This window comes from Gossypium hirsutum, chromosome A13 (genome assembly GCF_007990345.1).
Source record: "Gossypium hirsutum isolate 1008001.06 chromosome A13, Gossypium_hirsutum_v2.1, whole genome shotgun sequence".
Taxonomy (NCBI): Eukaryota; Viridiplantae; Streptophyta; class Magnoliopsida; order Malvales; family Malvaceae; genus Gossypium; species Gossypium hirsutum.
In genome coordinates, this window is record NC_053436.1 from 5189295 (window position 1) to 5212087 (window position 22793).

Sequence of the window (22793 nt, forward strand, 5' to 3'; positions counted from 1 at the left end):
ATCTTTTCAATTTCTTCGTTATTATTCTTGTTCATTGCTAACTCGGGTTTATCCCCAATACAATTCATAAAAAATATTACAGTACAAAGAACAATGATTTAAGCCAACTCATTTCATTCAAGTTACAGTCTCACATTTGTATGATCTAGTTTGATTCTAACACTTTGCTCTATCAGTCACCAACAAGTGCTTACAATAATTGTAGAAACAATGGTGTAATTGCTCTGCAAACAGAAATTGTGACTAAAATAGTGTTTGGAACAGTGGTCACAATTTCAACAATGAAATCAAAAGTGTAAAAACGTAAAGATGAACACCGAGATTGTTTACACAGTTCAACCATAGTCTATGTATGCGGGGCTTTGCCTAGAGTAATGATACATTATCTTTCTCACATTATAACCAACGATTTAAGTCCTAACATCAGTCTAACACTCACCAATTTAGTGAGCTCATCATTGTACAAAGGCTAGATCACTCACCCACTAAGCTTCCCCCTCGAAAGTTATGGTTTGCAATCAAATAAAGTATCTTGATTGCTTACAAAAATAATGCACACATAAAATGTTCCTAACTTTAAAAAATTGTACTATTCTCTATCTCTCTGTTACTCTCGATTTCTCATTAACCTAGACAAAACTTAAGTTTATATATTACTCATAATCTAATCACATTTCTATAAAGTAAAGCTAAAAATTAACATAGGATAATAATTCCATAAGTGTCTTGGTGAAATTGAAAGTCTTCAACTATTGAAAATGATTTTACTTGTTCTGTGTGTAACGAAACTTAAATCGCAAAAATCAATCTTCAAGTATTCAATTTTAACTCAATTGATCTTCATGGTTTAGGCTCTAACTCGTCCAACTATCTTTAAAATAGATAGTTTAATACTTTTGTTCTAAAATTTGCTAACTCTCAAAATAGTCAAGTATGGCAATGAAACAGTGCCTGAAGTTGTGGCAACTATTTTAGCCACAGAAATAATCACAAAATTCACCTTACCTTTAAATGTGTTAATAACAATCATCTGAAAATGATAGATAAAATCCTCCCACATCAGACCTTTAGATGAACAAATATTTTCTCTCGAAAACTCACTTTCGAACACTTCAATCATTATGCATCATATATAGAACAACAGTTTTATCAATTTAGTTCAAAATACACTGCCATCCTACAAATTCAAACATGCCATCTTATCTTATCTTATCATAAGATATCAAATAAGTCTTCAAAATTGAGAATATCCTATAGAGGGAGAAATTTTGGAATTCATCATTTGTCATTTTTTTATCTCTAATTAAATTATATTTAATTAATTAAGAGATAAATAAAAAAAATTTAAATCCTTTTAGAAGTATTTTATAAAGAAAGCATATTCTTTACAGGTTATTTTATCTCTAATTAATTAAATTAATATGGGATGAATAATAAATAAAAGAGTTTAATCTTGTAGAACATTCAAAATAGAAATTAAATTCCAAAAGAACTCTCTTCTACTTGACTAGCTAGCACTATAAAAAGGGGTCATCTCCAAACCATTTGACACATTCACAAGTTCAAAAAAATATAGAAATTTTCTATAGAAATCTATGAAGAAATTGAATAATTTGAAAAACTTGCAATGACACCACATATATTATGAAGAAAAGCCGCATTTAGATCTAGTTCTATCAAAGAGAGGAGGTCAAAAGCCGTTTTTAAAGAAAGTCGTCTTTTGATCTGATTCAATCGATAAAAAGGAGAAAAAAAATTATTTTCAAGATCAAGTCTCGGTGACCCTTAAAGCAAACATCATTGATTTAATATCAGGTCTCGGTAACCCTTAAAATAAACATCATTGATTTAAGATCAAGTCTCGGTGACCCTTGAAGCAAACCACATCCTTTCAAGGTGAAGTTTAGATGACCCTTAGATTGAAACTCAACCAAAGAAAAGAATCAAATGAACTTTATTTATAATTAAGAAATCCATAGATTGTAACTTATTTTCGAAGTTGATAAATAAAATTTGACTCCAAAACTTAAAGTCAAATTTTGACTTGGAATTTGTATGCACATTTTTCTTCAAATCTTTATCCTTTAGACATAATCCCCTCTTTTATTGCGGTCACTTGAAAAAGGTTTTATTTGTATTCGGACTTAAATACATTCCATTTTGTTGATGATTTACAATGACGAAACACAATTAAAACAAAAGTAAAAAAATTATCTAACAAAAATAGATTAAGTTGTGATAGAAAGTTGTGTTTCTAAAAGTGGTCAGAATAATTCTCACCATTGTCTCCACAACTCCATTCCTAGCAGCATCTATGAGTACATATATAATTAACTATACTATCCTCAAACTAATAAGATTAATCATATTACGAAAGAATAAATTTTAATTGTGGTTCAAACGAATACATAAACTTTAATTTATATTCAATATGTAAATGTAAAATGACTCTATATTAATAATAACAATGTTATTCATCAAATTATGTATAACAATTTTTTTAGAATAAAATCAAAGCCATGGCCTGTCTCAACCGACAGACAACTCTATTTCTGACCTTAAATTATGATCCCAATTCTTTTTCTCCCTGTCATTCACTTTTTCTTTAAACAGTGATTGATGTTTCCCCAGAAGTGGGAAATTTCGTGAAAATGCAGCAAATAAGATGGTGATATAACATGAAAATGCAGCAAACAATGGGAGAGCATATATTACATCAAAGACCAAATGACCAACTCTCAAAAATTGGCAACCAACGTTAATTTAACACATAAACATTATACTCTGACAATATGTGAAACTAAAATTCAACAATAATGCAGGCTCTGATTAGCAACATATGTTGACCATTCGAAATCGTTACGGTCTGATTCCGAGGACAACAAATTGGTCGATTCATCATTTTCGAGTGGTCGGTTATAGGGTCACAATGTATATGAACCCCTAAGATTGGGTGATTTTACTTTTGGGCGAGTATTGTTCTATCAAAAATATGTAAGTGACAATTTTGGGAGGTCTTTGATGCTAACGAATCTAGCAATGGAGCAATTTTGTGGGGTTGTACCCATTGAAATATATGAATCAAATGCCTTTGTCGCACAAACATTTTTTTAATGCAATTTACCTTTCACATAAAATCCAGCAATTATAATTTGTTTTTTAAAAAATTGAATTACAATTTTATAAACTGAAACTTTTACATTTTTTTTATTATAATATAATTTTATTATTTAAGATTTAATTAAACAAATGGGGAAATTATTATGGAATCCACCGATTAAATAAAAATTTGGATAAACTATTAAAATAATTATTTTTATTTATCTCAAGTTATATTTTAGTCATTGAGCATTGATTTCTGTTAACGGGTAAGTTGATGTGGCACGTTAAATTATCATTTCAAATGAAATTTTTGGGTTAAATTATATAATTGGTCCCTATATTTTTTTTGAGCAATTTAATTTTCTTCTTTTATGTTCTTTGAACTTTCTTTCTTTTTTCTTTATTTTCTCTTCTCTTCTCATTCTCCCTTTGTTTTTCTCTTTATCCATTTTTTAATATTTTTCATTTGTTAAAACTAGTCCCTATACTTTTATTTGTTTGAACAATTTAATTTTTTCTTTTTATTTCTTTATTTTCCTTTTTTTCTTCCTTTTTATTTTTTTCTCTCTTCTTATATTCTTCACAGCAGAAACATAATCTTTGCCCACCAAATATCAATCATTCTTAAATTGAATTTTAGTCAAAACTAAATATCATTCTTAATCAAATCTCAATTTGAATATAACATAATTTTGAAATTAAAATTGGATCTAACTAATCAATACAAAAAAAAAGCATATCATTAATCAAATATAAACATAAATTGAATTTTTTATATTCAAAACAATTTTTTTTCTGTTTCCAAACTTTTACAAAATCATGTAGATTATTCATTTCCTTTTCTTTTATTTACTAACGAATAAAATTAGACAAACGACACAATTGATCTAAACCTTCTTGGATATTCCCAAGTAAGCTTGATTGAAAGCTGAGCATTGATGAATCGAAGAGAGAAAGGAAGCATGAAACCAAACTGGTTTAGGGAAGGATGACGGTAAGTTTCATATTGTGGTCGTTGTAATGGCCCATTTTTGCCCGGGCTTACATCAAGACCCAAAACCAGAATAAAACAAAAATAATAAAAATCCAAAATTAAAAGTCCAATACAAATATTTGGGCCAAAATAAAATAAACCTATTTTTTTTAACCAAATACCCCAAAACTCTGACCCAAATTCTAAATTTCCAAAATCCAAATAAAATTAGCCTAAATAAGCCCAAAACCCGAAGCCCAACATACCCAAAATTGTTTCAGCTTCTTGTGAATTCCAGAAGAGTCTGGAACAAGCTAGAGAGGCACCAGAAAGTTGGTCTCACACGAGAGACCCTTCCGCCCAGCCTCCACATCACCCGGGGTCTTCTTCTCCGTACGCCCAGCTCTGCAAAAAGAACACACGAGAAGGAAAAATTAACAGAATACAACATATGACAGCCAGTAAATATATTTGTACTTATTTTTTTATTATTTTCCTTTGTTAAATCCGGCTATAAAAAGCCAAGAAATTGTACCTGCAAATTTACGCAGACAGAATATACACACACACGCTATGCCATACGCATACTAAATACAGAAAAAGCATTCCAAAAAGATTTTTGCAGAGGTGATTTTCATTTTTTATTTGCTTTAGTTCTTTCAATTGAATCATTTTATTTTCGTTTTTTTGCTTTCTTCAACCTTTCGTTACTGTATTTGAAAATAAAAAAGAAAATGAAAGGAGATCTTACCTTGCAAATTCGCCACGGGTTCTTCTTTGCTTCGCTAAATTGAAGTTTGAGGAGTGGTCTTGAGGCTGCAAACAGGCTTTGGAGTTCTAAGAGCTTCATTTTCGGCGGTGATAGGCTAAATGAAACCCTAAAATAAGGGGCTGATAGCATAATTTATTTCAAAAGGGGAAAAGGAATGATGTTTTACGTTAAAAAACAATTGAAAAAAGGAGTTTAGCAGCAGATCTAAACGGCGCCGCATAGGAGGGGGCAGGGTCCGCGTGTTAACCCGCCTGGAGCCCCGGTCTTGTGCCTTTGAGCCTGGAATGGTAAATTTCACGGAAGGTCCCTCTTCGTTGTACTGCGGCGCAATTTGCTCCCATCTGCATTTAATTTACTTTATTTTATTTTAAATTATCCCTAAAATTTGAAATACTTTTATATTTTAGTCCATATTTCAACACAATGTTTCAAGATCAGGGATTACTTCAATGTTGATCCTTGTAAATTTATGTGTGTTATATAGTATTTTATTAGATTTATGTTATAAATTCGGGATTACTCACTTGTATATTTTCAATTTTTTTTATTAATGTTGTATATTCATTCTTGTTTTATTTTCATTTTATTTATTACTGTTTATATTATTTCTAATGTTAATATTAATGGTATTATTTGTATAGTTAGTTACTTATTTGTTGTAATTTGGGATACTTGAATTTCCATGTTGTTGTATATTATTTTGTGTAATGTTTTATGTGTTATTATACATGTATATACCTCATAATAATTGGTTTTTATTCCGTGAACCTTATTACATTAATTTATTATGCATATATTTAACTATTTTTTTGGTCTACATGATATATATATATGTATTTGTTTTTTTAAAAATAAAATCACATGTTCTATACATTAATTAAATTTTAACTATACACATACAAAAATTATTGGTATATATGATTTTTAAACATTATTACTTTTATATATATATAATTTCTTTTAGATTTATTCGCATATTTGTCTTTTTTAAAAATCTCACGTATTTTGTATTATTTAAATTATTAGTAATAAACATATATTTTGTATTTATAGTTAATTTGTACCTATTATTAAAGTTTTGATATCTTTATATATATAGATTTTAATAAACCTGTAATTAATTGTATCTTTTTATTATATATATATAATTTATAATAAAATTAAGTTAACCTTATTAATTAAAAATTATTTTGACATATAATTATTTCTAACATTTTTTCACATGTATATGGCATGTTTTAATTTATTTTTACCATAGCACATGTTATTATTTTCATATAACTTTATGTAAATATTTTTCTATGTATATATATCCTCTTTTAAAATTATTTATGTGTATAATATTTTTTAAGAACCCTTTTAAATCATATAATTTATTGTATTTTATATTATCCTTATGTTTTTTATATGTATATTTTGTTACTTATATAACTTATATATTTATTTCATTTTTTTACATTATTAGTTTTATTTTTTTTTAAATAATTATACCCAATGTTTATTTGTATATAAAGGTTTCATGAATTGACTTTGTATATTATTTTATATTATATATTGTTGTTTCTTCATATTTAATACTTTTTTTAAGTCATCTTGTGAACTATCAATTTTTGAATAAATTTGTGTTTTAAATATTTTGTATAATTTGATTTGAACTTTGAGATTTATAATAACTATTTCAATAAATATATATCCTAAGTTTTATGCAAATATGTTAACTTAGATATATTATATGGCCATTAATTCTTCGTTTTGTTTCATACATATTTTTGTACATCATTTTATTTTGTGTTATGACCATGTATATTATTTTTATTATTCATTATCCATGCTTAAAGAATTTTTTTTTGTTACATTATACCTAGAATGATTGTTAGACATATCAAGCAAGGTTTATTGTATTTTGAGTGTATTATTTCATATTTATTATTTATTACAAAGCCATAAATATTTCATCAATTTTAAAATAAATAAACATGTTTTTAAGCAAACTTCTAAATTTCAGTTATTTAAAATTTTTGAAATAAGGCAATATCTAATATTTGGGGAATTTAGAAAAATTGTGCTCAATCGTACTGGGTATGACTTTCCCGATGAACCAAATATTTAGATAACCTTTTACACTTTTAATGTATGAGTTTTTTTTTTTAAAAAAAATCGAAAATCGATCGTATCTTAAAGGTATAAGGGATCGTATCCAACCATACTGGGTATGAAACCATATATCTTTGGAACGAGAGATTTTTGACAGCTAATTTGAGCTATTCAAACATTTTTTTATATACTTCGAAAAATATTTTTTTAAAAAAACTTTTGATATAAGGACAGCATCAAATCAATTTGGTACTAGTTTTTGGGCGTATTGGGGGAGCTAACCCTTCCTCATGCGTAACCGACTCCCGAACCCGTTTTTCTTTATTTTACCTAAACCAAATCTATTTTTCATCGAATAAAACGTTTTAATAGGTGGTCCAATCACACCTAAATCAAGAGATTGGTGGCGACTCCACACTCGGTTTTAAAAGTCGATCTCCATTGTGTTCAAAATAAAAAAAAAGGGTTCGACAATCGTTTTAGTCATTGAGAGTGTAAAGCTCATTTGAAGAATTCGTGAAACAACATAGTTTCGAGAGGGAAAGAATGTTGTAAGTAAGATAGATAAGGTGATCGTGGGGATTGGTTAGGAGGTTAAAGGAATGGGCTCGGGAAACTCTGTTGAGGGTAGATTGTCATAAGTCACAACTTGCAGGGTCTTCAAGTGAGGCAAGCTTGTGGACTAGGTCATTGAGAGGTCCAATTTGTTTTGTTAAAGCAATGATGGACGATGAGGGTTTGTAATCGTGGGATGAGAATATGCGAAGCAAGTTTTATTTTGGTTTCAACTTTCGCCTTTTCTTTTTTCATAAACATAAAAAAGTTTTAACAACTGAAAAACATAGAAAAACTATGTTAAAATATATGGAGAAAGGAGGAAAACAGAGGGAGAAGGAAAAGAAAATGGAAACTAAAAAAAAAAAAAAGAGGAAAGTTTAAGGAACATAAAAGAAAAAAAAATTTGCTCAAGACAAAAAAATATTGGGACCAATTGTATAATTTAACCTAAAATTTTTGTTTGAAATGATAATTTAACGTGTCACGTCAGCTTACCTTTACACCATTAGCGACTGTCGAAACCATTTTTTTAAATCGAGTTTTGGAAAATAGGGATCGACTAAAAAACGAAAACGGGAGTCGCCACCAATCTTTTTTAGGTGTGATTGGATCACCTTTAAAACATTTTGTTTTAAAATCATTAGTTTTTTTGGTCTACGAAATAAAAAATGGGTCCGGGAGTTGGTTACATACGAGGAAGGATTAGCACCCTCGTAAAGCCCAAAAATTGGTACCTAATTGATTATCAAAATGTCTTTAATGTCAGAAATTTAAAAATTTTGAGATGCAATCCTCTTTTAATATTTTTGATTTTTGAAAATTAGGGTTTACTTGTATCAAATAAATCAAAATATTATATCCAATAAGTTAGGACACAATATTTTTAAGATATTTGACACTAAGTTAGCCCTTTTTTGAAATCTCTATCTTGAAACGACAAAACGCCACATCCAGTAAGTTAGGACACAACGCTTTGAAATTCCAAAACAGTTGCTCGTATTTTGAAAATTTTTTAAAAACTTAGAAGGGTACTTGACTATTTGAACTCAACATGAAAAGTCGCAACCCAGTAAGTTAGGGCACTACTTTTCTCGAACCTTCCAAACACCAAGCATTGCCTTTTTATTTTTGAAAACTTGGAATCTCGTTTTTTAAATTGATGCATGAGGAATCGTATTACATTATAAATCATGTATGATAACATATTATCGTAATAGGTAAATAAAACATGCATTTAAACAATATGATAGCAATAATATAAAAACCATGCATTAGATACATACATATAAAAATAATAATAAATATAGCAAATCTTAACAACATACGTACAAAGATATACATAGCATATATTGAAGATGAATAAGCAAAACATACAAACATACAAAGTAATAAAAAAAATGATGTATGATATACAATTCAATATATATATATAAAAAATAGTAATAATATCAATGTACATGTTCATAAAATATAACATCAAATTATAAAATAACATTTAATACATAAATGATATATATACAATATAAAAATATATAAAAGAATATAAATATAAATAAAGTGAGTAATTGTTAAAAAAATATACTTATAATAAAAATATGATATTTAATAATAATTTTAAAATAGTATTTAATATATAATATATAATAACAAAAAAAATTATAAAAGAATAATAATTATATATAAAATAAAAATATATTGGTTTAGAAAAATAATGTATAAAATATCAAATATGTGAAATAATTTATATTTATAATGAAATAATTATATAATATGTAGTAGCCCAAATTTGACCGGGCTGAAAACAGAATAAAAGAATTAAATAAATATTTATTTATTTAAAATGTCCATTTAAAAGTCCATAAATAACCAGCCCAATAGACTCATTTAGCCTAAAACCCAACTAAACTAACCCATTAACTTGTAAACCACTTAAAACCCGGTTACACCCAAGCCCAAATACCCAAACAGACCCAAGACTAAAGTGGCCCAACTGGCCCAAATTATTACACCAAGGCAAGAAACCCTAGGGTTTCTGCCTTTCCCTCCTGGTGCCGCAATGTCTTCTGGAAGCTTCGGGGAGTGTCTGTCCAGTTTCCCGAATCAAGACGGCCATCAATGCTGTGTCTCAGGTTTCCAATGCCCCATCAGTGCCTCGCCGTCTCAACAGCCACCGATCGTGCCCCCATCAAGGCCATGATTCCAGTCCCTGAGTCACGCCGTGATCAACGCCTCCGGTAGACCATCGTCAGGCCTTCGTCACCGCCGGATTTCTTGCAAACATCTGCAGGAAAAGAAAAGAAATCAAAGCAAAATTGCAGCAAATAGATTAGAATAGATTTTGGAAAGAAATCTTTCGATTTCTTTTCGAAATAAGCAATAAATTAAGGCTATAAAGCCTTTTCTCAAAAATGTAAAAGGGGGAATTTCTTTTTTTTGAGAGATATACAACAAATATACACGCATATTTACAGAAGGTACAAAAAGTACTTATTTACTTAAAGGTGATTTTGCTATATCTTTTAGTCTCTCTTCAATGCATAAAAATCATTTTTTTTTAAAAAGGAAAACAGTTAAGTTTAAAAAAAAAGGAAAGCTTACCTGCGATTGGCCGAGAGAAAAGAAGGCTTTTAGCCTTTCAGCCACCGTATACATCGGCGCGTATAGCGCGTGGGCACTCGTGGTTTAGTGGTCGGAGGCCTGAGGCCAAGGCCAGTGAGTCCCCCTCCTGTCTCCTCATTCAGAGGATTTTAGATTTTTTTCTCTAAACTGATTGCTAAATGAGTTTTAGGCTTAAGTTTTAACTTATATAATCCAACAAAAACGATGTCGTTTTGCTTAATTCAATAAGCACTAAAATGGCACCGTATTAAAAGAGGATCCGCGTGTTGACCCGATTACCCGGGGAGGATCCGCGTGTTTTTAAAGATTGGGTTAATTACCCAATTGGTCCTTCCGCCTTTTTTGTATTTACAATTATGTTTTATTTTATTTATCCTAATACTTTGTTTCAGTTTTGATTTAGTCCTTGCAATAGTAATTTTAAGTCCAGAATTAAAACGCTGCCGTTTTGGGAATAGGGCGATTTGCCCAATGGGTCCCTTTTGTTTTACGCGTGTTTTAATTAGGACCTTAATTCAGCTTTATTTTTAAATTCGCCTCTGTAATTTTATTGAACTTCTAATTTAACCCTATATATTTATTTCTATTATTATATAAATATAATTTTTTTATTGTTATTTGCTTTATTTTTATATTATATATTATATAATTGTTTTATATATTATTCATATTATTTATATATATTATATATTATTTTCACATATATACTTTTATATTATATATTATATTTATTTTATATTATTATGTCATTTTATACTATTATACATTTTTATCTATATATTGTTATCATTAAAAGTTTTAACTTGTATTATATACTTATTTTTATTTATATGTTAATAATTACTTTATTTATATTCTATTATTACACATTTTGAAGATATTATAATATAATAATTTGTATAATACGTATATTTCATCATTAATTACTTATTTCATATTATTCTAAACTTATGTTTATATATATTATATAATTATTTCATTATAAATATAAATTCTTTCACATATTTGATATTTTATACATTATTTTTCTAAACCAATATATTTTTATTCTATATATAATTATTATTCTTTTATAATTTTTTTATTATATATTATATATTAAATACTATTTTAAAATTATTATTAAATATCATATTTTTTTATTATAAGTATATTTTGTTAACAATTACTCACTTTATTTATATCTATATTCTTTTATATTTTTATATTGTATATATATCATTTATGTATTAAATGTTATTTTATAATTTGATGTTATATTTTATGAACATGTACATTGATATTATTACTATTATATATATATATTAAATTGTATATCATACATCATTTTTTTATTACTTTGTATGCTTGTATGTTTTGCTTATTCATCTTCAATATATGCTATGTATATCTTTGTACGGTACGTATGTTGTTAAGATTTGCTATATTTATTATTTTTTTATATGTATGTATCTAATGCATGGTTTTTATATTATTGCTATCATATTGTTTAAATGCATGTTTTATTTACCTATTACGATAATATGTTATCATGCATAATTTATAATGTAATACGATTTCTCATGCATCAATTTAAAAAACGAGATTTTAAGTTTTCAAAAATAAAAAGGCAATACTTGGTATTTGGAAGCTTCGAGAAAAGTAGTACCCTAACTTACTGGGTTGCGACTTTTCATGTTGAGTTCAAATAGCCAAGTACCCTTCTAAGTTTTTTTTTTAAAAAAATTCAAAATACGGGCAACTGTTTTGGAATTTCAAAGCATCGTGTCCTAACTTACTGGATGTGGCGTTTTGTCATTTCAAGATAGGGATTTCAAAAGAGGGCTAACTTAGTGTCAAATATCTTAAAAATATTGTGTCCTAACTTATTGGATATAATATTTTGATTTATTTGATACAAGTAAACCCTAATTTTCAAAAATAAAAAATATTAAAAGAGGATTGCATCTCAAAATTTTTAAATTTCCGACATTAAAGACATTTTGATAATCAATTAGGTACCAATTTTTGGGCGTTACGAGGGTGCTAATCCTTCCTCGTACGTAACCGACTCCCGACCCGTTCTTTTATTTCGTAGACCAAAAAACTAATGATCTTAAAACAAAATGTTTTAAAGGTGATCCAATCACACCTAAAAAAGATTGGTGGCGACTCCCGCTTTAGTTTTTTAGTTGATCCCCATTTTCAAAAATCCGATTTAAAAATGGTTTCGACATAATATATATATAAATATAAGTTTAGAATAATATGAAATAAGTAATTAATGATGAAATATACATATTATACAAATTATTATATTATAATATCTTCAAAATGTGTAATAATAGAATATAAGTAAAGTAATTATTAACATACAAATAAAAATAAGTATATAATACAAGTTAAAACTTTTAATGATAACAATATATAGATAAAAATATATAATAGTATAAAATGACATAATAATATAAAATAAATATAATATATAATATAAAAGTATTATGTGAAAATAATATATAATATATATAAATAATATGAATAATATATAAAATAATTATATAACATATAATACAAAAATAAAAATAAAGCAAATAACAATAAAAAATTTATATTTATATAATAATAGAAATAAATATATAGGGTTAAATTAGAAGTTCAATAAAATTACAGGGGCGAATTTAAAAATAAAGCTGAATTAAGGTCCTAATTAAAACACGCGTAAAACAAAAGGGACTCATTGGGCAAATCGCCCTATTCCCAAAACGGCTGCGTTTTAATTCTAGACTTAAAATTACTATTGCAAGGACTAAATCAAAACTGAAACAAAATATTAGGGCTAAATCATAAATAAAATAAAACATAATTGTAAATACAAAAAAGGCGGAAGGACCAATTGGGTAATTAACCTAATCTTTAAAAACACGAGGATCCTTCCCGGGTAATAGGGTCAACGCGCGGATCCTTAGTCTTAATACGACATCGTTTTAAGCTTATTAGATTAAGCTAAAACGGCGTCGTTCTGTTAGGGCTATATAAGCCAAACCTTTAGTTTTAAATCATTTGAAATTTGTTCTAAAAAAAAAAGGGAAAAACTCTCTGAAAGAGAGTTGGGGAGGGGTACTCGGAGGGTCACCGGACCTCCATCCGGGGGTCTGCACACGCTCACGCGCCCTCGTCGTCTCCACCGTACACGGTGGTCGGAGGTTTAAAAAACCTCCCTTTTCAACATCGATTAAAGGTATCGTTTTTCCTTTTCATTACTTGCAGTATATATATGTACATATATTTAAAATATTTCACCTTTGTGTATCTCGATCAACTGTAGTACCCCGTTTTGTATACGTATGTAAAAATAAAATTTTATTGAATCTGTGTATGTATTCCAGAAACGTAAGAATCGGTCCTTTACATCTTCTCGATTTGGGCTTTTTATAGCCACTGAAAAAGAAAAAAGAAAAAATATTTACAATCTTTGATTTATTTCCTGCCATATTTGTTTTGTTTCTGCTGTGGTTCTTTCCTTCTTTTACAGGTATCAACGGAGAATCTGGCAGTGAACGTGCTGGTATGGATTCGCACGCTGATTACGGAGGCAGAGTCACGACGCTGATGACGTGAGAGATGAGCAGACGCGTCCGTTGGGATGGCTTCTGGAAGCTTCTGTTTGCGGCGCGAGGAGAAAGAGCTAGGGTTGGAAACCCTAGCTAGTAATTTTAAGTTTTGGGCCTCTGCTACTTGGGTTTGGTTTAGTCCTGGGCTAGGTAGGGTGCAAACGGTCTGTTTGGGTGTGTGTATAACGAGTCTGGGCTATTTTGGGCCAATAGTGTTTTAGGACTTGGGTTTGATGTGGGGTTTGGGTCAGTCCATTATGTTTAGACGTTGGGCCCCATTATTTTGGGCTTTGTAACCTAGAGCTTTAATGGACTGTTTGAAATAAATATTTATTTATTTATTTTCTTTTGTTTTATTTAAGCCCGGTCAAATTTGGGCTATTACAGCGACAACGGCTCAATGACTAAAATGTTACAACATGTTAATGTAAGTGACTAAAAAGTAACATTTTAAACATAAATAACTAAAATGTAATTTGAAGTAAATAAAAGTGACTATTTTAATAATTTAGCGTAAATATTTTAGTAAGTTGTTGATTTATTAGGTAAAATAATGGAAAGCCAATTTGATGAAATCTGATTATTTATTTTTGGAAAAAATGGGGTTAATTTTGAATTATTAACCTATCAATAACTATCTATAAAAGCTATTCCTTTGTGATAGCTGAATTTGAATTGTTAACTCATGACACCTAAGCTTAGGAATATTAATTAAGGTAATGTCTTCTTTTCTTAAGAAATAAAATAAAGAAAAGAAGAGAAAATAAAATATATATATATATAATTACTTATTTAGCCCATTAATTGTATAAAAAGTATAAAATTAAAAAAAAACTATAAAATTTATTTAACAAAAGATTTATAATAATATTTTAGATTTTTTTAAAAATTAATTAATTATACACGTGAACTGTCACATCAGTAAAGTTAATAAATGTTAATTTTTCTATCCATTTTAAGATTTTTAATTAAAAAAAGCACTAGTTTAAAGTTTAAAAGAAACAAAAAAAATTAAATAAAAGACTAATTTTTTTTTATAAAGTTAGAGAATAAAATAAATTATTATGCCAAATATATATATATATACGCCACATGCTCATGTGTTTGTTTTTACATGAATTTTGAAAATTTATAATTCAATCTTTTAGATTTGGACAAATTCATATATTTAATTATTTATGTTATGTTTTTGGTTTTTTTTTCTCATTTTGTATTCGTGTAATATAAATATGTTGTATCTAAAATTTTGGGTTCAAATACTCTTATTGTTACCAGTTTTAATGTCATGTTCCATGATTTTATGTGTTTATTTTTTAATTTGTTAAATAATATTATTTTACAGTTTTAATAAATATATATTTACTAATTAAATTAGGATTGATTTAATTTATAATAAGCTTTTGATAAATAATTAAGGGGATAAAATATTTTTAAAGTTATAAAAATAAAAAAGTGAAAAATAACCGATACTAAGATATTAAGTAATTAGATAAATAACATTAAATTAATATTATTAAAATTAATATAGAAATTTGGAACTACAATTTTAAAAAATTATAATATTAAATTAAAATAATAAAAAAATACACATAATATTATATTACCTTATAATCAATTAAAATAATCTTTCATCTCTCTCCAGCTCTCGAGTGTCTTTGTTGTTCCTATATGATTCGATATTGTCTTTTTGAAGAACCATTAGTTTAATGCTTCATGCTTTTTGAAATATTTCTAACTTATTACTGCTAACAATCTCCATTTATTTACCGAAAATTGATATATACCTTTAAAAAATAAACTTTTGGTAATTTTAAAATTAAAATCTAATGAATGAATGACACCAAATCAATCAAACACGTATAGCATTAATATTAAAATTCTACCCTAGGCCCTAATTGAAGGTATTCTAATTCTTTTCCTCTCCCATCTCTCAAGGCAAATTATTAGGATTTATACTTGGAATAGATCTTAAAATTATATATATAATTGAATAAATAATGTGTGAAAATTTTGATTTAGTATATTTTACATACGTAAATTTTAATTTATTCTAATATGTTTGGACACCACAGAATAATTAAATGAAAATGTATTTACTTAGATAGTAATTACACCTTCTTGTAATTTTTATGTAATTCTAATTCTCTAGATGTGTTTAACTGATATATTGCAATTAGATCATAATTTCCAATATTATGTTTGGTAGTAAGGGGCGAAGCTAGAAAATTTTTTTAGGGGAGCCGAAATGAAATTTTAATTTTAATAGTCTATATTTTTATAATTTTTAAAGGATTAAATTAAATTTTCATAATTTTAGGGGGGCAAAATATAATTTTACCTTTACTAATTTAAATTTTTAAAATTTTTTAAAACGCCAAAACAACAATTTTTCATTTTAGGGGAGGCGAGGCCCCTTGCAGCCCCCTGGATTCGCCTCTGTTGGTAGTATAAATTGTAATTACATAACTACGTAATTTTAGCTTCTAAAAAATATATTAATTTATTATAAAAGTTACCAATAATACTTGATTAAAAAATCTCAATACATGTAACAAAACCTAAAATCAAATCATTATATATAATAAGTTAGTCTAGCATTCAATCTTCGTAGGTTATTTTCTCTCTAACATTGAACATATACTTTTTGTTACCATAGATTGGTCTTTGATCAAATATAAATAATTAATAATAAATACTATGTAATTTAATTAAATTATTTGGTAAGTCAAAATGTATAAAAAATTATTGTTACTCAATAAAAAATTTAAATTATTTAAAGGAATATTAGTAAAATAAATAAAACATATTTCTTAAAATTAAAATATTATTATATAAAAATAAAATTTTAAACATAACTGATGTAGAATGATATTTGGAAAGCCATAGAATAATTGAATTTAAGTGTAATTGCTTGTAATTATTGCTTGTAATTATGCGCATAATTACTTCAATTTTCACATTCTCTCGTACAAATTGGAGAGTGTAAATTGGGTACTTCAATTGCACTCTAATTACGGTGGTTATTCAAACATGCCGCAAATGTGTAATTACAAGTAAATGCATTCCAAACACACCGTAAGAGTATTCAATTATCATATATCACTAATACAATTAGTAATTGGATTTGGATACTCCAATGACACTCAATTCAGTGGAACTCAATAATTACATTACTAACTGGCTTCCTTAATGCATTAAAAGGTGATTCAATTATCATATATCATTAATATCATTATCATTGTGACACTATTTTGCGCTTATTATTATAAAAAGGAATAAATATCAAATTCGTACATGAATTATTGTTCAATGTGTAATTTGATATATAAACTTTGGTTTGGTACAATTATACTAATGGAACTTGAATTGAGGTCCATATGTATACATGAATATTTGATTTTGATTCAATTGTACATATTTAAAGAAATTATTGCATACATTTATTTTCATATTGGATTGTCATAATTGTTTGTATATGCAATATATCAATGTAAAACAGTGATAATTAGATAATGTTGTTAATGATTTGTGAAAACTGAATCAAATCACATCAAAATTTTATGTATAAAATAGTGTAAAATCAAAATTCATGTATGATATTACAAATTAGATCAAAGTTCATATATAATTTTGATATTTATCCTTTATAAAATAATTTTATTTATCCACAAAGATAGTTGAATTTATTTTTCTTCTAAAAATATACAAAATCAAAATTTTATTCATACAACTACATAAAACCAAGTTTTGGTACCACATAGCGTATTAAAAGAAATTTTATGGACAACTGCAATATTCATCCTTCTAAACTAGTGCCCAATTAAAGGGAATCCTGGGCTTGTGAGCCCACAAAACCCACGAAGAATATTTTTAATAATCTCTTTTTTTTTTATACAATACTCGAAAATACATATAACTCCTTTCAACCTTTAAATAAAATGAAATAAGAGAAAAAAAAAAATTTTAACGTGCTCGAATTTAGGTTTTTCTACATTATTAATCTCCATTCTATTAAATGAAACAATTTTAATTTATCGGGCAAATTGTTATTTTCATCCTTATTACTATTATTAATATCATATTGTAATTCAAATTACTACCATTTAAAGACTTAAAACAATTTTGTTACTCCGCTGATGTAAAAATAATAATAATAATAATAATAATAATAATAATTGAGCTAGATTTCTTCTTAAATGATAAATTAGTGAAAAATAATTATTTTGATAAGGATAATTTTATCATGAATTTGGAATTTTAAGCTTTTAAAAATAATTTTATATTGGTTAATTAATATGTTAAAACTAACGTCAATAATGATAATAAAAACAATCGTTAAACAATAAGAAAAGAAAACAATAAAGAAACACATAGATTTTATGTGGAAAACCTTTTCGGACAAAACTACGGGCAGAGGAAAAGAAATTTCACTAATGTTGAAAATAGAATATACAAGAGGAATTTCAACTATATCTATTTAAAAGTTGAAAAACTCTCAACCTTGAGCCCTCTACAAATCCTTTTATTTTGTTACTATATTTTATTTCTTTGACAATGATTCAAGTCACACAACTCTAATATAATATTTTCTTTTAGTTGTGTTTGTTATTTAATTAAAACATTAACATTAATAATAATAGAAGCATCAAATTATGTCAATAGAAAATATAGAGAAAAATAAATTTTAAAATTCTAAGTATAAATGAGATATCGGTGCTTGCGAATTATTCGAGTTTAACTCGAAAAAAACTTGAATTCGATTGAGTGAATTACAAGCTATCGATTGAGCCGAAATAGAACATCATTATACTCAACTGGAACGACTTACAAGTTTAATTGAGCTTTTCATTTTATTATATTTTTATACTATACATTTGTATTATTATTATTATTATATAAATAAAATGAACTTAAGTACAAAAATTGATAAAATAACTTAATTGAGTTTGAATAGTTCGATTAAATCTTGAGTCGGACTCAAGTTCAATTATTGATGTTCAATAGAGCTCAAACAAAATATTGAGCCTTGAATTTCAAGCTAATCTTAAACTTGTTACTATTTGAATTTAACTTGACTTGATTATGCTGTCTAAAACCAAAAAAATAAAGGTGAATTCAAATAATAACAAGCTTGAGATCAACTCAAACTTTTTTTTCTTTTTTGGTATGTACTACATTTTTACCGTTCGAATTTCAGCTTGAGTATTGCTATTAGAACATAGTTTTTCATTTTTTTTTCATGAGATTTTTTTATAGTTGATAATTACATTAACTTCCGATTAATTTCAAAATTAAACAAAATCTCGAAGTAAAAATCTTTAATGTTATTTCCACCCATAAAATTCAAACTTGAAAGCTTAAACAAAAAACAGGGGAAAAAAGCATTTTTTCAAACATGATCATCTCTAAATTTTAACTGAAAATATATCACCAGTAACTTTATTCTAATACATATGCTGAAAATGTTACATATTTTATCGTACAAAACCCTTCATCATCATGTCATTCATCAATATTCTCCAAATTTAACCCTCCCAAGTATCTTTCAAACCCCTCATTTTTCTTGCTTATTAGAAAAATAAAACAATAAAACAAATATAGAAGTAATGTAATGAAATGAAGTTGATTTTGAATCAATCTTCCGCTTCTTCCCTTTGCCTAGGGACAGCTCCAAAGTGTTCCACCAAAATGTCAGCAACTACGGGTACCAAGTTCTTACAAGGGACACCCTTCTTATAAAGCTCTCCTAAATGCGAGTCACTCCCAATTCTCCCTCCCAAGAATATGTCTGCCCCTTCACATGGTTTCCCATTCTCATCCCTTGCCATGCACCCCATGAAACCTATATCCGCCACTTGGACTTGACCACACGTGTTCGGGCAACCGGTCCAATGCATCCTCACCGGCCGGCTCACCGACACTAGCCTTTCAACCTCTTCCGTCACCTTCAAGGCTCTAGCTTTTGTTTCAATAATGGCTTGTCCGCAAAACTGGTTACCAGTACAAGCTACTAGCCCTTTCATGAGAATACTTGGTTGGGGTGAAAACCGATCTTTCAATAGAGGCTCGTTGGGTAATGCTTCTAGTTTCGAGTTCTCAACGTTGGGGATTATGATGTTTTGCTCCACAGTGAGTCTGAGTTCGCCCGAGCCATACATGTCGGCTAACCGGGCTAGTTCGTCCATGTCGTCAGCTTGGACGCGACCGACTGGGATGTGAATGCCAATGTAGCTGAAACCTTCTTGCTTTTGCGGATGGACACCGAGGTAGTCTCTCCTTTCCCATTGCTTTTGAACCAAACCTTCATCAGATGCTCTCTCCAACTCTTTCTGAGGCATTCTTTTGGCTACCTCTGATCTGAACACTTCAATCCCCTGCATTTCGAAATAAAATTTTTGAGCCTACGATTTCTAAAAAACAATCGAATATGAACACGAACACGAATACAAAAACGAACTCACCAGTTCATCAATCAGCCACATCATTCTAGTCTTTTGCCTATTGCCCCGGTATCCAAGATCCCTATAGGCTTCTAACACAGCTTTGCACAATGGGATCACATCATCAGCTGAGACCCAAGCATCAAGAGGAATGGCCTCATCACATCTCTTGGCACTAAAGAACCCACCAACCAGCAAATTAAACCCAAATCGTCCGTTTTTCGTCGCCGGCATGTAAGCGAGATCATTGATATGGGGATGTTCATAAAGATCATGAGACCCCACGACACAGACATTCCATTTCCTAGGCCTATATTCGAAAACGAAAACATGTCAAAAATCCAACACATTATACTTTCCAAGGAACCATGGCTAGTAGTGTCAAGGAACTTACAAGTTGGCAACAGCCGGATTGCCGCGGGAATTGGCGGTGATGAACTGAGATAACAAGTTGGTATAAGGTCGAGTATCGACAATCTCTTCGGGGTCGATGCCGGCAAGAGGATTACCGACAGGGTTCCTCACATTGTCCATGCCACTCTGTAGGCTCGTCAAGCCTACTTCGTCGAGACCCTTAAGTATTTCAGGCACATCAGGCAACACCGCTCCACGGATTTGCCAGTTTTGCCTTGTCGTAACATCGGCACACCCTTCTTTGCCGTATTTCCTTATCACACTGGCTAAGTACCGTGTTTGTGCACTTGTTGTTACACCATTTGGTAGTTTTAGTCTCATCATAAATCTCCCATCTGACATAAAAAAAAGACCAAAAAAATAGTCAATAACAAAACTAATACAGGTCGAACAAACAAGGTCCCGAGTTGAGTCTGAATTTCTTACATTGATGTTTTCTCCTATGGAACAAGCCGAGCCATTTAAGTCTAACATCAATGTCGTCCTTTGTAGCCTTAGCTTTATCAAGATCCTCGAACGACATCTTAGCGAGTTCATCAATCCCAGCTTCCATGAAAAGCTTCAAAGGGTCTTTCTCGATCTTTATTTTCTCCTGAGGGTTGATGCCATCTCTGAACTTCTCTTTCAACACGAAGTACCCCTCTCGTTCTTCAACTCGGGGTTCCAACCTCCCCCCGTCGACATCCACCGAAGTCGCCGGCGCCGTCGTGGGAGCTGCCATAACCCATGTTTTGGGCTTGAAAGAGGAAGCTGTGGACGGCAGTAACGGCTGTTGTGGAGCAAAGAAACGGACCGACAAGGAAGACATGTGGGGTTTTGTTGTTTGAAAAGAAGCTTGGAACTGGTGGAATTGTGGTGGTGGAAAGATAAGTGAAGGGATATCAGAGTTCGGACATTTTTGTAATGGAATGAAGGGGACTTTAAGAGCAAGGGGGAGGGTTTTTTTTTTTTTTTTCTTTCGGTGGGGGGACTCTTCGATGATGTTAAGGGTCAGCTTGGGTTGTAAGAAAGAACCGAGAAACATGACAATGTTTGGGTTTGTCTTATGGACTTTCAGTTAAAAATTCGAAGGTAGATTATCTAATATCGTCTATAAATAGATATTCTTATTTATGCACTTATTTATTTACCCAATTTTCTTTCTATATTTAGTTTAGAAAAGGGTAATCTAAATAATTTTATATTTAAATTATTTAAATTGGAATATTAATTTTCGTAGGGTTAAAATTATTTTTTATTTATCAATATTAATTTCTTAAATTTAAAAGTATAGGTGAAATTCTAATAAATTAAACTTGAAAGTACAAAAATCAAATCAAATCAAATCATATTTTATTTTATTTTTATTTAATTTATAATTAACTTTAATTTTTATTATATAAATTTAAATATTTCATATTTAATATAGTGAAAATAACTTAAAAATTATATAAAAAATTACTTTTAAAGAAAATATTATATAAAAATTATTCCTTGTTTTTTATTTACTGAAAATTTATTTCTTTTTAAATATTTATGATTTTTTTCCGAAAATTTATCAATTAATGTTTAAAAATCATAAGACAAAATTCATTTTATAAAATAAGTCAATAACTCAAATTCTAAAATTAGTATGAAAAGATTAAAAAATAACCGAATTATCATAAAAAGTTCAAGAAATTATAAAAAAAAAAGTTCTTGAACCAAACTCACCCTAAAAGTAAGAGTTTTTTTAGATCAAATTTTGTTATTGGTCCTTATACAATATGTACGTTACGGATTTAATCATATATTTTAATTTGATTATTTTTTTTAGTCACGTGTTTTTTAAATTTTGATCCCAACTTAGGTGATAACCATTAAATTTGTGAAATTAAATTATCCTTTTGCAAGAAACATATTATCATCTGCATAATATCACATGAGCTTATCGATTCTACATTATACTCACAAAAAATCACATTATTTTACTTAATGTATTTAGCAGATATCATTGAATCAAGCAAGAAACTAATATCAATATTTAATCTAACATATTAAAAAGCATTGACTAAATTTATAATTTATACATAACACGAGATTGGTAACAAAATTTAATCTAACGGATTAATTACTACCAAATTTAAATTTTAAAAATTATAAAAACTAAATTAAATTACACAACTTAGCAAGTTTTTATTTCTATTTTTACTCCTTCTAAAAGCTTGTTTGTTAGCATTTGACTTTGTTTGAACAATAATTGAATAAAAGGG

The 22793-nt window shown here is 28.4% G+C and overlaps 1 protein-coding gene and 1 long non-coding RNA gene across 2 annotated transcripts; both read right to left on the minus strand.

The window, feature by feature from the left end:
• Window positions 1-4079: 4079 nt before the first annotated feature.
• Window positions 4080-5356, minus strand: LOC107894266 (uncharacterized). The gene is made up of 2 exons (XR_001683204.2): window positions 4827-5356; window positions 4080-4480 (listed from the first exon to the last, which is right to left on the minus strand). It is a non-coding gene; the product is annotated as an uncharacterized lncRNA (long non-coding RNA).
• A 13762-nt stretch (window positions 5357-19118) lies between these two features.
• On the minus strand, window positions 19119-21640 carry LOC121212208 (ferredoxin--nitrite reductase, chloroplastic). Its single transcript, XM_041084571.1, has 4 exons — window positions 20989-21640; window positions 20543-20897; window positions 20170-20458; window positions 19119-20082 (listed from the first exon to the last, which is right to left on the minus strand). Exons 1-4 carry the CDS (start codon window positions 21584-21586, stop codon window positions 19342-19344), a joined length of 1983 nt encoding a protein of 660 aa, XP_040940505.1. The 5' UTR covers window positions 21587-21640; the 3' UTR covers window positions 19119-19341.
• Between the last annotated feature and the right edge of the window lie 1153 nt (window positions 21641-22793).